Source organism: Poecile atricapillus, chromosome 13, assembly GCF_030490865.1.
Source record: "Poecile atricapillus isolate bPoeAtr1 chromosome 13, bPoeAtr1.hap1, whole genome shotgun sequence".
In the NCBI taxonomy this organism is placed as follows: Eukaryota; Metazoa; Chordata; class Aves; order Passeriformes; family Paridae; genus Poecile; species Poecile atricapillus.
The window spans coordinates 1,398,324-1,416,326 of record NC_081261.1 but is presented as its reverse complement, the minus strand read 5'-3'; the positions used below and the strand labels follow the sequence as shown (position 1 = coordinate 1,416,326).

The following is an 18,003-nucleotide window of genomic DNA, read 5'->3' as shown; positions in this document are numbered from 1 at the left end:
AACATCAGTGACCTCAGAGCCCTGAGCAAAGGCTCAGGGAGATGCTTCAGCATCAAGAGTAGTGAAAGTAAAATATTTCCTAAAGTAAAATATTTCCTAAAGTAAATGCTTGTCTCTGCCCTCCCTTGGGCTGTGGGTGGGATTCACAATAAACTCTGCTTGGAAAAGTTACAGAGGTGGAAAAGAGGAGATGGAGCCACAGATGTGCCCAGTACAGGAGTACAGAACAGCGTCAAGATTTTGCTGATCAGTTACAGTTTTATTTTGTTAGCAGATTCTTAATTAGAAACAAACTTTATGCCATCATTGAATATTGAATAGTAATACTGAATAATGAATAGTACAAATAAGCCAGGGATTTTTGGAACCAAGCTATTTGTCCTTAGGAGATGATTAACTCTCTAAAATGATATGTGACTCACAAAATAAACTCCAATATATTTCCTTAACGGGCAAAATGGTGACAGATCTTTTTGTCCCAAAACTGCTTTTTTCACCCCGTCCCACCAAGGATTTTTTTTCTCAGATAATGCAGATTTTTACAGGTTTGCACTGCAGGTTCCTGTGGCAAACGCTGAGTTAAGATCGCGGTGTTCCCCTGGTGTCACCTGGCCGGCATTGCCCTCTAGTGCTGTCCCCTCTGCTCTCCCCACTCCTGTCCCCTCTGCTGTCCCCTCTGCTGTCCCCACTGCTGTCCCCTCACTGCTGTCCCCACTCCTGTCCCCTCTGCTGTCCCCTCTGCTGTCCCCACTGCTCTCCCCACTGCTGTCCCTACTGCTGTCCCCTCTGCTGTCCCCACTCCTGTCCCCTCTGCTCTCCCCACTGCTGTCCCCTCACTGCTGTCCCCACTCCTGTCCCCTCACTGCTGTCCCCACTGCTGTCCCCGCACCGCCACCGCACTGTCACAGCACTGTCACAGCACTGCCACTGACAAACACCGCACGGTCCCTGCACTGTCCCCGCACCGCCACCGCCACCGGCCCCGCAGGGACCCGGGGCCATCCCTCTGTCCCTCTGTCCCTCTGTCCCCCTGTCCCTCTGTCCCTCTGTCCCTCTCTTTGTCCCCCTGTCCATCTGTCCCTCTGTCCCTCTGTTCCTCTGTCCCTCTGTCCCTCTGTCTCTCTGTCGCTATCCCTCTGTCCCTCTCTCTGTCCCCCTGTCCGTCTGTCCCTCTGTCCCTCTGTCCTCCTGTCCCTCTGTCCCTCTATCCCTCTGTCCCTCTGTCCCTCTGTCTCTCTGTCGCTATCCCTCTGTCCCTCTCTCTGTCCCTCTGTCCCCCTGTCCCCCTGTCCCTCTGTCCCTCTGTCCTCCTGTCCCTCTGTCCCTCTGTCCCTCTGTCTTTCTGTCGCTATCCCTCTGTCCCTCTCTCTGTCCCCCTGTCCCCCTGTCCCTCTGTCCCCCTGTCCGTCTGTCCCTCCGCCTCCGTGGCGCTCGGTGTCGGTGTGTGAGCCCGCCCCGCGTGTCAGGCTCGGCAGCAGCAGCGCAGCTCCCCCGGCTCGGGCGGGATCTGTTCCGCCGCCGCTCGGTGCTGGGTGCTGGGTGCTCGGGGATGGAGCAGCGCGGAGCCTCCCGGCGGTGCCGGTGCCGGTTCCGGCTGCCCCGGCGGGCCCGGCCGGGCTCTCTGCGCTGGGGCTGCGGCTCCCCGGGACCGTGAATGCTCCTGCCCGCGCTGCCCGCGGCTCTGCGGCCACTTCTCCCGTCCGGAGATGACTTTGAGCTGACTCGCCCAGGGACGCAACCCCAGCTTGCTATGGAGGATGGTTTTTAAGATGAATACCTACCTTGGTGATAAATCCAATACATCGATACCGGGATATTTCAAAGGCTCTGCGCTAAACTACGGCAATTTTTCTGCAAACAACTCCAACGAGACGGGAAGCAACCTGGATTCACCTGCCTTGGCCACCAGCAGGGCGATCATTGTGGGGCTGATCCTCGGTGCCTTTATTCTCTTTGCTATCATCGGTAATATCCTGGTGATTCTCTCAGTGGCTTGCAACAGACATTTAAGAATCCCTACGAACTATTTCATCATTAACCTGGCCATAGCGGACCTGCTGCTGAGTTTCACCGTCCTGCCGTTCTCTGCCACGCTGGAAGTGCTTGGCTACTGGGTTTTGGGGAGGATATTCTGTGACATTTGGGCAGCAGTGGATGTGCTGTGCTGCACAGCCTCTATTTTGAGCCTGTGCGCGATTTCCATCGACAGATACATCGGGGTCCGCTACTCCCTGCAGTACCCCACGCTGGTCACCAGGAGAAGGGCGATTTTAGCTCTCCTGGCTGTCTGGGTCCTGTCCATGGTGATTTCCATCGGGCCTCTGCTGGGCTGGAAGGAGCCGGCCCCGCAGGACGACAGGGAGTGCCGGATCACCGAGGAGCCCTTCTATGCTCTCTTCTCCTCCCTAGGCTCCTTTTACATCCCTTTAATCGTCATCCTCGTCATGTACTGCCGGGTCTACATCGTGGCCAAAAGGACTACCAGGAACCTGGAAGCCGGGGTGATGAAGGAAATGTCCAACTCCAAGGAGCTGACCTTACGGATTCATTACAAGCACGAGGACTCCTTAAACAACACCAAATCCAAGGGTCACAATCCCAGGAACTCCTTAGCTTTCAAACTTCTAAAATTCTCCAGAGAAAAGAAGGCGGCCAAGACATTGGGAATTGTGGTTGGCATGTTTATCCTGTGCTGGCTCCCCTTCTTCATTGTCCTGCCCCTGGGTGAGTTGGGAACAGGGGGACTGTGAGGGCAGGGGTCGGGATGGCTTTGTTGGATCCTACAGAAATATCCTGGGAAGGAATCAGATGGATGAGAAGGATATACTGTTGGGAGAGCTGCAGGGAGCAGATGAAGGGAAGGGAATGAAAGGAAGGGAACTCCTGATCAGCGAAGAGTCACACTGGAACTTTGGGCAGTGTGCAGCTGCACAAAGCTGCTCACCCAGAGTCCCCAGGGGGACAACATCTCCAGGGTTCATGTCTTAAATCCCCTTTGTGTTGTTCATTTGAATGGAATTAGGTGTCAGAAGCATTACCAAAATGCTTTACCCCAAATCCTAGATGAGACCAAGAGCTGCAGCACTGCAGTGTTGGGGATTTGGGATATAACACAGGAGGATTTGGGCATTTTAAGGTGCTCAGACTGGAAATGAACTCAGTTAATTGAGAAGGGCAAAACTCCCCTGAGCTTTGGGAAGCCAGAAAGTTCCAGTTCTGAGTTCAAACGTTACTGTTCAAATCCCCAAACCAGAGGAGATCCCCCAGACCCCCAAGGAAGGTGCTCATTGGTGTCAGCAGTTCTTAATTCAGGTGTTTGGGACGCTGCCATGGGAGCTTTTGGCAGACACTTTGTTCACTTTCAACTTTAAAATATTGTTCAAGTGTTGGCATAGCCTTAACACATTGCTCAGTGTCCCTAAAGTTGTGTGAAATGTGCTTGTATTGTTTTTAATATCAGCACCTCTGAAGGGGAGTATCTCAAGATATTCAATTACTGAACTCTCAGAAATAACTGTCCAAAATTAATTTCTCTGAGACAATCTGGCAGCCTAATTATGGAAAGAGGTGGATAAAGAAAAGGGAGAAAAAGCCTTTATTAATGTTCTGTATTTGTGTTTACTTAGTTACCCAACCAAAACATTTCTGATTGAGTGGTAAGCGAGTATTTTTAGAGATTGTTGTAGAAAACTAAACTGAGTTCAGCAGCCTGGTCCTGGTGAAGTATTATAAAACTATAATTTCTGTGTAATATCATTTAGAATCTTTACTGCTTCACCTACTGCAGGGCAACTTTGTCATCTCTAGCTTATTATACAGAATTTAAAAATCTTTATGACTCAACACTTGCATAAAGGTCATGGTAAGGATGTGAAAAATTCCAGACCAAAGGAAAACAGTGAGTAAAGTTCTCTTTGGCTACTGAAGTTTAAGTCCCTGTGCTGGCTCTTAAAGGAAGTTAATAAATATAAAACAATCAAAAACACCCAGCTGGGGATAGAAATGCATTTCCACCATATGTAGCAATACCAGATTTGTAGCCAGTAGGTCATGATCCCCTGATAAAGCAGATTCCCTCTTTGATTTTGAATTATTGGAGGATAAAAGCAGCTGTGAACACAGCAGCTCGTGTGTGTGGGTGGCAGGAGCCAGGACTGACACCCCTCAGCCAGCTCAGATGAGGAGCAGCAAAAACACAGACACAGGGCAGGAGCAAAGGGAGACACCAACCAGCTTCCATAAAAGTGACAGCTTTCCCTTTGAGAAGTTATTTCAGATCTCCTGGGCTCTCTGGGAGGTTTAGTGAGTGGCTGCTGAACCACCTGAGGGAGAATTTATTGCTTGCCAGGATATGATTTTATCTCCTGTATAAATTGTGCAAAGGCAGCAGTGGGTGACAGGCTGGAGCCTCCAGAACAGCACTGGGGCTGGCACTGAGGCTGGGGACAAACCCAGAGCTGGGGACAAACCCAGGGCTGGGGACCAAACCCAGGGCTGGAGACCAAACCCAGGGCTGGGGACAAACCCAGGGCTGAGACAAACCCAGGGGTGGGGACAAACCCAGAGCTGGGGACAAACCCAGGGCTGGGGACCAAACCCAGGGCTGGGGACAAACCCAGGGCTGAGACAAACCCAGGGGTGGGGACAAACCCAGAGCTGGGGACAAACCCAGGGCTGGGGACCAAACCCAGGGCTGAGACAAACCCAGGGCTGGGGACAAACCCAGAGCTGGGGACAAACCCAGAGCTGGGGACAAACCCAGGGCTGAGACAAACCCAGGGCTGGGGACAAACCCAGGGCTGGGGACCAAACCCAGGGCTGGGGACCAAACCCAGAGCGGGGGACCAAACCCAGGGCTGAGACAAACCCAGATCTGGGGACCCCAGCCCAGTGCTGTGACCCCAACAGCCCCAGTGTGGGGCCCTTGGCACCCCAGAGCCGAGGGCAGGAGGAGCTGCAGGGACGAGCCTTGGCAGTGGCATAAATTCTGCTGGACCCCATTCCTGTCAGTAACCCTCTGGCTAAAGCAGGGGGGCAGAGGGTATCCACAGCATCCCATACAGGATCCAAATGCATTTCCACTGAGGGTATTTTCCCTTTGTTCTGCTGACTAGGAATAGGCTGGATTTATTCCTTGTCCCTGATTTTTCTTTTTAAATTTATGATCCAGCACTGTCCAACCCCCTGTATTTTTATCTCTGTGTATCAGTGCAGAGTCAATTAGGGATGTCAGGCATGACTCAAGCATTGCTCACTAGGACAGGTGGGAAAAGTCCTTTTCCTGACATGCACAATGCAGCTGCTCTCAACTGCAGAATTCCTAAGGAGCTGTGAGCTGCACTCTTCATAGCAGGAATCTTTTGCTTTGTGTCTTGAAGGCACAGAATTCAGTGAAAGGCTATTAAAAACCCTTTAAAGAGCACCCAGTGGTATGAAATCAATTCCTGGCATAGGGAAACTGTAGAATCCAAAAGGTGCTGATGTTTTCCAAGCTCTCCATTGGTTCCTGGGCTGTCCAGCTGGGACACCTCCCCTCCCTGCAAGGACAGGCTTCCTCCTCAGCTTCTCCTTCTCACACCTTCTGTTTGCCCCAGTAACCCAAATCACACCCTCACATCTGCATCGTGGCTATTTATATTCATATTTCTATTTCTCTGCTCCTTGTTTCCCTCAGTAATTCCATGACTCTGCAGGAGGGTGTTGGCAAAGCAGCTCTGGATTGCTGTGGATCCAACCACAAAACATTTGCCAAGCTGGTAAATGTTCTTTCTGCAGCACCGCAGCCCCAGGTCTGAACAAATCTGCTTAGATGTAGCAGAGTTTCCTTGGTATTCTCAGCAGTTCCACGAGTTTCCCAGGCAAAATTATTCTTCTTCCAGTCTGGCATTTCAATTTATTCCTCAGCTCCTCGTTTGATATTCCAGCCCAGAGTTACTCCATCAGGTGGCAGCGATGCCCTGGGAACAGCTGTGGTGCTAAAAGCAGGCAGATTGCTTGGAAAAATGGAAAGAAATTATAGCAACACTTCCAGAGCGATTTTCAAGCAAAAATCCCAAGGAAAGCTCTGTATCCAGTGCAGCTTGGAATTCCAGCCTTGCCAGCACAGGCACTGAGCTGCATTAAATTCTCAGCACTGAATTTCCCCCGGTCAGTTCTGGAGCTCTGAGCTGGGCTTCAGCACCTGGGGATGCAGAACTGGGATCAGAGAGAATCCTGTGAGAAATCTGGGATGTTCCTGTATTGGATATTCTTTCCAGACAGCAGTGGAGCTGCAGAACATCCTGGCTGCACATTTATAAAAGCTCCCTGCCTGTGCAAACAGTCCCCCTGCCACTCAAAATTATTTGTGATTCAACATAAAAAATAAACTAAAGACATTCGTGTCTTTGAGACAACTTCTTGGGCCATAAATTCAGTGACTCAGCTTTGAGGAGTAAATATCTTGTTTTTTTAAAATAAATGTTTCTTTTCATCCTTTTCATACAAATTCTTCCTTAGGCAGTAGGACTGCATTAAATATTCACTGGTGATAAATGATGAGTAAAAGAGATTCTTTTTATTTAAAGGGTAGAGCCCTGCAGAACTGCACTCATTAAAACTCCCTCCTTTCAATGATGGAGTGTCCAATTTTATGAAAATACCTTTGTTTAAAAAATGAATACAAAATGAAGGATTGTATATTATTTACCCCTGTAAATTGATACATCAGAACAGAATTCTCAGTCTTCTCCCAGACATCCCCAGAGGCAAAATTCACCAGGCACTTCACCAGGGCACTTCCCCAGCCTGCTGCATAATTCCAGTGGAGACCAGAGCAGGATGCACTGCTCAGTTCAGAGCCTAAATCCCTCTGCTCCCACAAATCCTGGGGTCCATCCACTGAAGAAAAATAAAACTCTCAGAACTTAACCAGCAGTGGGAGAAGGTGCCAAGAGCCCCAGGATGAAGATACACCTGGTGGGACCTTCACTATGGATTAAGCTTTTGTAATCTCTCTATAAGTAACAAAAAAATAACATCAAATATTCTGCATGTTGTAGGCTAGCCAGCACAAAATTATTGTTAAAATAAAATGTTATTTAAGTGCAGAATGTAGATTTTTGTTACATCAGGCCAACCTCTGAGAATTCCAAATTAAACCCCTTGGTTTCCATGGGAAACCTTCCAGGCTTTAGGTCTGGTGCTGTCAGTGCCACCGGGCTCTGCTCTCTGCAGGGCTTTAGGCCTGGCTTATCTTCACCTCATATGCCTTCTCTTCCTCTCCCTGACCAGTCCAGCTCTCTCCAATTGGTGACCTCGAGTTAATAGTTACAGAATTCAGATAAATCCCTGAGATGTGGCAATCTGGCAGGTCAATCCTTGGCAAAGTTCAGCTGGCAGGAGACAGCAGGAACTGGACAATTAAACATCCTGAGGGCATTCACTGAGCAGCACTGAGGGTTTTGGCACGTGGGGAGCACCAGATTATTTTGGGATGATTCATTTTCCTACTGAAATAACCTCCCTTAAGCCCTGGTTTAAGCCTTTGCTTTGCAAAGGGTATCAATTTCCAGTCACTTGCAGATGTCTGGGGTTTAGGACAAAGTTGTTATCAAAGCAGGGGAAGCTGCACAAATTCCTGGGTAATTCCTCTGCAGGCTTTGGATTTGTTTGTCAGAGGAGCAAAGGGAAATCCTACAGTGGTCAGTGTCACAGAAACAAATACACCAAGCAATGCAGAAAAAAAAAAAAAAATACAGAGAAATCAGTGTTGAGTCTTCAGGGATGGCAGCAGCTCCTGTGCCAGAGAGATCCAAGGAAAAAAAATCAGGACTGAGCCACTGGGCAGTGAGAGGAAATCTCCCAACTCTTGAAATCAAAGGCAGGAGGGAAGGGAGAGTGTCAGGGGTGATGTTGCTTTTAGCAGGGCTGCTGGAGGTGAGGTCCTTACCCCAGAGGGATTTCAAACACCTGAGCATCTGCTCAGGCTGGAGGGCACAGAACAGCCCTGAGCAAAGCAACACAATTCCAGGTGGCCCTAAAGCACCTGGGGCCAGAGCTCGGGGTCTTCAGGTGAAATACAGCCAGGACCAAAGAGACAGGAGGTTTTTCTTTACATCTTTACTAAAACAATCCTGCATGACCCACTGCAAGATTTGGAGCTGTTTTGATGGGCTTGCAGGTGAGCCCTGGGAACTGGAAAGCAATAAACATCCATCCCTGGGGGACAAAAGAGAAAACCTGCACTGGAAATTCATCCAGCACCTCTGTAGCAGTGTTCAGCTCCATGCTGGAGCTTTTCCTATGGCCAGGACAGGTTGGCTCAGCTGTCAGGCAGAAGCAAGGAGGAGAGAAAACACCAGAGCGTGTTCAGTAATTGCAGATATTTAAGGACAATAAATGAAATGTCAGCAGACTCAGATTAGCTTTCCTAGACTCCCTTAATCAGCTAATCCTTTGCAAAAGAAGGATAATCTTGGCTCTTGTGCTGTCTGTGACTCTTTTGGACTAAACAATAACAACAATAATGCTGTGTTTGTGTCCCTGTGCACTGTCAGCTTTAGACACTGAACAAGATTCTGACCAAAACTGATCTTGGTTTTATCATATTAGTCTGAGGGCAGCAGAGTTTAAACACAGGTGAGTTCTCTCAGTGGTGGAAGTCACAGAGCTGGGCTGGGCTGAGAGGTGGTGCCCAGGGCAGTAATTCTGTGTTTAAATACAAAGCACTGTCCCTTCAGAAATCAAATGTAGCTGCTGTGCCTTGCAATTGCTTGGAAATGCAAGGAGGTGTAGCAGCTCTGGGGTTTAGGAAAAGAACCCAACGCCTATCTGTACTCCTTCAAGTCCTGGTTTTATTTTGGCCACTCCAGATAAGTTTCTATTTCTGGAACATTTCAAAAGCTCTCAAATCTGAGTCACTGTGAATGAAGTTCATGCTGTTCTCATTGCAGCGATTTGTTCATCTGAAATTCAAGGCATCTGCTACAGGTTGTCAGTCCTGGGACATAAATTCCTCACAACCAGGTCACTTTGGAGCTCTGAGCAACCTGGGATGGTGGAAGGTGTCCCTGCCCATGGCAGGGAGTGAAACTGGATGAGCTTTAAGGTCCCTTTAAACCAAAACACTCCATGATTCCAGGATATCCATAATGCACCTATCACTGCACTGGAGAATGGCAACTGCTGGACTTGGAACCCCATCAGATTTGTATGCTACCCATTGTTGCTTATAATTTAGCCAGTTTTCCTTTCATTTTCCTTATTGAGTTTGATTCTGCTTATTTTGGATGCTCTCCCTGTTTCTCTACATCATTTTTCACTGTTTTCCAGCTGTTTTCCCTGTTATCCTAATCCTCTTCTCCAGCAGCCTGCAGTGCCTCCCAGCTTGACCAACCCTTAGTTTTATAACCATCCTCTCCACTTCATCATCTACTGTTTGTAAACATCTACTGTGTGGGGCTTTTTTCCTACATTAAATAAGTCCAGGGGAATGTAAACAAACACTGGATGCTGGAAGAGAAGAAATCAGGAGCTGTAGAAATCCAATTAGCTCTAAAACCTTGGCACGCTGGCTTGGCTGAGCCCGTGGTGCGAAGGGCTGCAGAAAGCTTAGACAAAAGGCAACCACATCCTTTCAGCACATTCTAAACTCACAACAACTCTGCTCAGGGGAAAATTATTGCTCCTGCAGGGAGGATTTTACTGGCTGTGCACACAGGGGATGTAACTCAGCCATCAGCAGCTTCCAGGAGTTGAATCACTGCAGGAATCACGGAGGTTCCCAGCCTGGAAAGTCTTGTGCTGGTCACAGCACAGATCTGATCAATCATTTTCCCAGGGAAAAGTTCCATCATAGAGCAGATTCCTTCCACAGCAATGCTCATTTCTGCACAAGCTGATTCCTGGGGGACAGATGGAGATGGGGGTTGATGCTGGTGAAGTTTCCTGTTTTCCCTCTCTCAGAACTCAGAGTACAACAATTAAACCATTCCAGAAGATTCTCCTGCTGCCCACACTGATATTTTAAGGACTGTTCCCAGGTCCACTGAAGTCCTTATGAGCCTTTTCAAAGGGTTTCAAGGACTTGCCTGACTCCAGTGGACTCTGAATTTTAATGTCTCAGTGATGCTCTGCCTCCATATTCTGCAGAATATGTGAGGAGAATTAATATGGCAAATTGTTTCCCACAGTTCCCTAATTTCATTGAGGAGACTTGACTGACTTTCTCTGTAATAAGCATTAATTATAAAGAACCAGTCAGAGCCTAAATTAAATTAGTTCTTCCTAAATAAAATACTTCTTAATTCCTTTTTATGATTCTTGCTCAGTGTATCTCCAAACTCAGCAGCTCCATCAATCCTGGGGCCTGTGGGCAAAAAACTGATCCCTCCAAACTGATCCAGCTGATTTGCTGAAATATTTCCTGTGCTCCATTCCTTGCAAAAGTCTCGTTGATGTCAGTGGTGCAGTGAGAGGGAGATTGTGGTGCTGTGATTAATAAATCACAGGGTTAGTGCCAAGAAATAAAAGTGAGCAGAAAATACACATCCCTTGGAGTGAGGCTGTTAAACATGGAATGCCAGGAGAGCAATCACTGGAGTAAGGAAATCCCTCTGGCCACCCCACCATGAATAAATCACTGAAAAGAGAACCACATGCAAATTTTCCTGGCATTTTAAAGAGCCATTTAAATCAGCACAGGGCAATATTTAACCTCTTTATCAGGCTGCAGTAGGGGAGGGATTGGAGATTAGAGCAGGAAATATCACTCTGGTGTTCGAGTGTGTCCAGCAGGCTTTGCTTTAGCATTTTATCAAGGTATCAAAATAGCCCACCCTTGTTTTCCCCTGACAGGTTAATGCAGCTAAATAAAAGGTATTTTGGTTAATTTTTTAACAAATAAGAATTAAAGATCAGCATTTAGTTACAATAATAGAAAAGTTTTGAAACTGAGAAATTCAGGAGTAAGTTCATGTGTGATACAGATTAAAGAAGCACAGCTCATTTATCCACATTGGTTCCCAGTTCTTCTCTCTAGACTTTCACTCATTTCATCTGGCCTGTAAAATTCCTTAGTTACTTATTTAATTTATTTATAGCATTTTCTCTGCCCACATTTAACTTGCCTAAAAATATTTCACTTTTGTAGAGGAATGTCCTATAGATTTTCAGCTGTTACAGTATCAGAGAAAGGCAGACCTTTCAATCCACCACCGTGGATTCAAATTTACACCTGAGAAAAAATAGAGATTCCTGAGCCACTTCATGAGATTGCTGGAGTTTAAGAGCTAAAAATAATTTCTATTTTAAAGGAATTCCAGAAAACAATTTAAGAAATTTATCAGTACGAGCTCCAAAAAGTTCCTTGTACATTATGGTGCTTTGTAGTTGTTTTGTGAAGCCACAGAGCTTCTCTTTCCCCTAAACTGAAGGGAGAGATTAGCAATTATCAGCTACAAAATAAACCCTGCAAAGGTTTTGCAGCTGAGCATGGGGAAGTTTTGGTAGCATCCTCCTCATCTGGACTGCAGTTATAAGCTTGGATCAGCTTTCCCTTTATAGGAATGTAAAGGCTCATTCCATGGAATCACAGGAATTGTCACTGGATCTCTCACCTGAGACATTCAGGAGACACAATTTTGGGAGCTGCATTGATTTGCTGTATGATGGAAATTTTTCAAATGCATTTTTTGTTTCCTCTGATGTTCGACACGTTGTGCTCTGTAATTCCTGCAGCATCCATCAGGACAGAGGCAGGATCTGCAGGATCTGCAGGATCTGCAGCAGCTGCAGGAGCTGCAGGAGCTGCACAGAAAAGATTCTGGCCAAACCCTGCAGATCATTGCCAGCAGCACAGCCCTGGGGGACAGGGGCTCACCTTACAGGAGTCCTGTAAAACCCTAAAGTGCACCAGTCGTGAGGAAATCCCTTTAAACTCTCCATTTAATCCTGAGCTCCTCAGCTCCAGGGCAGAGCCAGAGCTGGCACCATTCCCAAACTCAGCCAGGATAAAATCTGGGATGTGGAGCCACAGGAGCCTTGGTGCAGGGTGTGCAGCCCAGCCCTGGCACCATTCCCAAACTCAGCCAGGATAAAATCTGGGATGTGGAGCCACAGGAGCCTTGGTGCAGGGTGTGCAGCCCAGCCCTGGCACCATTCCCAAACTCAGCCAGGATAAAATCTGGGATGTGGAGCCACAGGAGCCTTGGTGCAGGGCGTGCAGCCCAGCCCTGGCACCACACACGCTGTGCTGGCTGTGCTGGCACCCCAGAGCTGTTAGCCAGGAGCAGAGGAAGTGTTCTTGCATAGCTCTGAGGCCCCAGGCACGACCTCTGCGTGGCTGGGAGATGGGAACCGAGCCCAGAATCACATCCCGCCCCTCCATGGCATCCTGACAGCCACCACTGACTCAGCTGATTTCACAGCCCAGCAACCCCGAAACCCTCCAGAGGAAAAGGTTCCTTCCCTGTCCCTGGGATCAGCAGATGTTCCTGCAGCAGGTGTGGACCTATAAACACAAGGACTGCTTCTTATTTTTGAGTCTTTTAATCAGTGATGTGCTCCTTTAGCTTTCAGATGGGAAACATTTCCTTATTAGCTTTAAAAATAACATTTCAGTACCAGAACAACACTGAAAGCTACTTGCATAAAAGAGTTTTAAAACACAGATTGAGCATGTTCCCTTCCTAAAGGCAGACAAACCCCTTATCTCAGATATTCTCTGCTTGTTTCCTCTGGACAGGATCCCTGTTTTCGGCTCTGAAGCCCCCCGAAACGATCTTCAAGGTGATTTTTTGGCTTGGCTACTTCAACAGCTGCTTGAATCCCATCATCTACCCCTGCTCCAGCAAGGAGTTCAAGAGGGCTTTTATCCAGATCCTGAGATGCCAGTGCCACCGGCGCAAGCAGCTGGGCTGGTGGCCCTACAGCTACAGAAACTGGAACCGCTGCTCCTACGAACACGCCAGGAGAGATTCCCTGGAAGACAGCGGGAGCTTCCTGAGCGGCAGCCAGAGGACTTTATCCTCAGCATCACCCAGCCCTGGCTACGTGAGCAGGATCAGCCAGCCGCAGCTGGAGCTGTGCTCGCTGCAGGAGTGCGGCAACTGCAGCTCCCTGCTCAGCCCGGCTCGCCAGGGCGGCGGGCAGAGGCAGCAGTGCCAGTTCTTCACCTTCCAGCTCCTGCCCGAGCGCAACGGGCACGGCCTGGCCGTGGGCCGGGGCTCTGGGCAGGGGCCCACGGGCACACCCTGAGCGGCAGCGCTGCCTGCAGGGCAGCTCCCTGTGGAGTTCCCACCTCTCTGTGCCCTCTGGACATCGCCCTGCCCCGTGCCAGCCCCATGGAGCCACGCCCGGCTCCTCGGGACAGGAGGCTTCATGTCACAGCAGTGCCCAAGAGCAGGGACTGCCCGTATTCCCAGTGAATTCCCAGAGAAAATCCACTGAAGGGTGAGCAGAGGGCAGGGAGGGGGCTGCACACGGCCTGGGAAGGGCACAAGGGGTTCCTCAGGTGTCCTGGGAGAGCTGAACAGCCACACACCTGTATGGAGAGAGGGGGAAATGGGGTGGGCAGGGGGTTGTGCCAGGGTGGGGAGGGATGGATGATGGATGATGGATGATGGATGATGGATGGATGATGGAGGATGGATGATGGATGGATGGATGGATGGATGATGGATGGATGGATGGATGGATGGATGGATGGATGGATGGATGGATGGATGGATGGATGATGGATGATGGATGATGGATGGATGGATGGATGGATGGATGGATGGATGGATGGATGGATGGATGGATGGATGGATGGATGGATGATGGATGATGGATGATGGATGATGGATGATGGATGATGGATGGATGGATGGATGATGGATGGATGGATGGATGGATGATGGATGGATGATGGATGATGGATGATGGATGGATGGATGGATGGATGGATGGATGATGGATGGATGATGGATGATGGATGGATGGATGGATGGATGATGGATGGATGGATGGATGGATGATGGATGGATGGATGGATGATGGATGGATGGATGATGGATGGATGGATGGATGGATGGATGGATGGATGGATGGATGGATGATGGATGGATGAATGGATGATGGATGGATGGATGGATGATGGATGGATGGATGATGGATGATGGATGATGGATGGATGGATGGATGAGGAATGCATTGAGGTCATTCCTCTCCAGGCTGTCCCTGGCTCTGCCCATAATTCCCGATTGTTCCCTACATCGCTGTACACTGGCACTTTAGAGATGGAAAACAATGATTAAAGTAATTTCTCAACAATTGAAACACTTGCTCCTGTTCCTGTAGGGCTGGAATTCAGCCGAGATCCCTCATCAGGATTCTCACTACAAAATAAAACACTCCTGGCCACTAAATTTGCCATTGTGGCTCCTGGGATGCAGTTGCTTCCCTCATCACCAGCACACATAACTCCTCCATCAGGAATTAGATAAAGGAGTTCTTTCACTGGGATCTCTTAGAAAGCTGGAAAATTCCAGCAGTGCTGTTAGCTCAGAATCTCCATATCAGCACTCCAGTGAGTGTCCTGCAGACATCCAGGCTGCCAGAGGATCTGATTTCTAAAAACAACACTGCTAAATCCCTCCAAATACCTTCCAAAACAGCAGTGAGCACTGGAGAGCCAAACCCCAGCCCTGGTTCCTTGAGCACTCTTGGAAAGAGTCTGCACATTGAGAGGCTTCTCCTTTGCCTCTCGGATAAGAAGAGTCAAACAACAGCAGCTTCACCTCCAGTCACAGCCTCAACACAGGTACAGGTAATAAAAATTCTATAAAATGGGAAAAAACTCCACATGGATCTGAAGAAGGGACTACAAAGATTACACAGGAGAAAGTCTGATATGCCACCTTAAAATATGAAACTTTTGCAAGGCCACCTGACTTGTCCAGATGAGATCTTTTCTGAATATCTTCATTTTCCCCACTGGAATCTTTTACAACCTCCACCAGGCAAAGCCAGCCCAAAGGAGGGTGCACAAATCACCCTCTTCCTTATGTCAATCCTTCATTTGATGCAAAGTTTTCCTTTAAAGGAAAAACTATTTGGGCCAGGGCACGGTCATAAGGCCTTGTGGGACAAGCCAATTTTTTTATTACGGCCAAAATGAATTTGCCAAGCAGAACTTGCAGTGGCACGTGGTGGCATCTTTTTCATGCTCATTCACAGACTTCCTGATGAACCCACTCTGTGGGCAAACAGATTCACCTCTCAAAACGAATTGCTGCCATTTAGCACCCAAGGTGTTGATAAAACACTGAATTTTCCCAGGTTAAGCTGCTGTGTGGAGCTTCATCCCTGAGGAGGGGCTGGTCCAGAGCCACCCAGTGGAGAGGCACAGCTGGAATGGCTCATTGAGCTGTGTCACAGCCCAGCTGTACAGAAATTAAACCCATCAGGCTTCAGCACACTCAGCTCTCACAAAAGTGCTGCTTATTTGTGAGAAGAGTTATGGTAAAATCAATCCAGCTGAATGAGGCTGAGGCTGGAGAGCATCCTGCATCCTTTGCTCTTTGGAAATGCAGCTTCCCATTATCTTTACAAATGTGATGGGGAGAGGAGAGGTATTAGAAAGTACAGATCCAGGCTGCAAAATGTCAAAATAGCAACTTTCTATTCATCAGCTGAGCTCTGTGCTCTGAGTTTGTGTGCTTGACTTTCACCTCAGACAAATGAGCAGAAAATTGCCCGGCACAGGAGATAATCACAGCAGTTATGGGATGGAATTATCGGTGTGCTCACATCCAGCACTGCTTATCCCACATCTAACCAGCTCATCCCACCGGGAATACACTGAATTCTGGTTTGATTCACTCCACAAGAGATCTGCTCACCTTCTTCCCAGCTCCTCCCTGGCTCACACATTCCAGAGGGCAGGACATGTGTCACACAAACACCACCTGCACCTGGGGAGGGCAGAAACCCTTCAGAATGTGAACCCACATCACGCTGGGTTTATGTCAACGCAACCCAGAAATGTTCCTGCCCACTGTGATTTTTTTGGGGGACTGAAAGGTTGAAATTCCATCATCAGATTTAACCATGCCAGGACAACCTGTGTGCTTGGGTTGGAACCAAAGTGAGGGGATAAACTGAGTGTCCCTGTGGAGAAAAGCAGGGCTGTGGTGTCAATTTATGTCACTGGGACAGGGACAGGTCCCCCTGCACCCCTCTGCTCTCCTGCCTGGCTTAAAACAGAAAATGACATTACATTTTTACTCAGTTGTAATCTGTGACCTGGCTTTTTCTCAGAATAGCTAAAACTCCATTTCCCCATGAGTGGAAGGAGACAGGGAAAGGAAACCTGGGGCTGTTACTGGGAATTTCTCGTGACAAAATACATTGGCTCGAGCTGTGAAGAACGTGCTCCCTGTCTGGCAATTCCCATAATCCTTACAGCACTCCAGCCAAGACACAGAGAAAAAGAGAATGGATATTCAAAATTAATAAGAATCCATCACTGCTTTAGTCAGCCTAAAAAGCGGATGTAGTAAAACTTTAATTTATAGCTGTGATTAAAAAGCCTTTAATTGCCTATTTCACAATTTCCTTTCAAAATGTTCTTTGGGAAGCACAATCATTTGATTCCACTGAGACTTGTGTGCAAATGTTTAATTCTGGTGAAGAGCCTGAACTTTCTGTGACCTTCAGAAAAAATGGAAATTATTTTTCATTTGCTTGATTTGTTGAGCTTTGGTTTCTTCACTGTGAAGATCAAAAAAGCTGTCCCGAGAAGTAAATTTAACATATGGCCTGGAGCCTGAGGTAGTTGTGCAATATTTGTCCAGAGCTCCAGCCTTGCCTTCCCAAACCTCACCAGTTTCACACGGAAAAGAAACGGGATTCGCTTGGAAAATCCAACATCGCCACCTATGGGATTTCTGTGGCCGGGGAGAGCCGCAAATCCTCCGAGCCGCTGGAATCCCCTCGACACAAATCCAGCCTTTTAAACAGTGACACTTCTTGGATATCCTGCGTTCAATAATTATAATAAATAATGAGAAGGTATTTTCCGGATTGCTGGGTTTTCTCAACTCAAATTGTCACCTGTTGAATCTTCTGCTGTAAGCAGCAGTGTTTGGGAGTTTCTAAAGAACAACTCAAGTTCTCCCGAGTCTCTGGCTGTTTGAACCCGAGGGTGTCGGTCCATCCCCGGCACAATTCAAGCCTCCTCTTGAGCTCAGATTTGAAATACTTTAACACCTTTATTGTTGTATGAAGCCAGAATGGGGTGTGAGGCTGAACAAGAGGAGGATCATCCCAAAGTTCCAGGGGAAAACCCACATATTCCTGAGCTGTAGAACCATGAAATGGGAGAAGCAGGTCCTGGGAACCTGAGGGGGTTTGACACAGCCAAGAGCTGGTGCCACACCTGGATCAGAGGGAATTCCTGGGGTCGGTCCAGACTGGGGATGCCGAGATGGAGAGAGAGAGGTGCACGTGGAAAATGACCCCCTGTGCCCTGGGCTGATCCCCCAGCGTGGGCAGCAGGGAAGGGGCTGGGATTGTGTCCCTGTGCCCTGCTCAGGTGAGACCTCACCTGCAGAGCTGCCCCAGCCTGGGGCCAGCACAGGGAGCTGCTGGAGCTGCTGGAGACAGTCCAGAGGAGGCTCAGAGGGATGGAGCAGCTCTGCTGGGAGGAAAGGCTGGGAGAGCTGGGATTGTTCAGCCTGGACAGGAGAAGCTTTGAGGTGACACAACTGTGGCCTCACAGGGCCTGAAGGAGCCGACAACAAACATGGAGAGAAATTATTTATTATTAAAAAAATGTATTATTTATGGCAGAGCAGCCCTGGGGTGAAAGAGGCCACTGGCGGCACGAGGCACCTGCCCTTATCTGCCCTCAGCTCTTCTTGGCTTTCTTCCTCTGCCCTCACCTGCCCTCACCTGCGCTCCCTGCCCTCACAGCAGGGAACTACAGTCCCCGGCATGCCCCGCGCCCGCCCCCTCGCCCATTGGCTGCCGATGCCGGAA

The 18,003-nt window shown here is 48.5% G+C and overlaps 1 protein-coding gene across 1 annotated transcript; it reads left to right on the top strand.

Annotated features, from left to right (window-relative positions):
* The first annotated feature begins 1,493 nt into the window (after positions 1-1,493).
* Positions 1,494-13,550, top strand: ADRA1B (adrenoceptor alpha 1B). The gene is made up of 2 exons (XM_058849211.1): positions 1,494-2,724; positions 12,725-13,550. Exons 1-2 carry the CDS (start codon positions 1,758-1,760, stop codon positions 13,234-13,236), a joined length of 1,479 nt encoding a protein of 492 aa, XP_058705194.1. The 5' UTR covers positions 1,494-1,757; the 3' UTR covers positions 13,237-13,550.
* Positions 13,551-18,003: the final 4,453 nt, after the last annotated feature.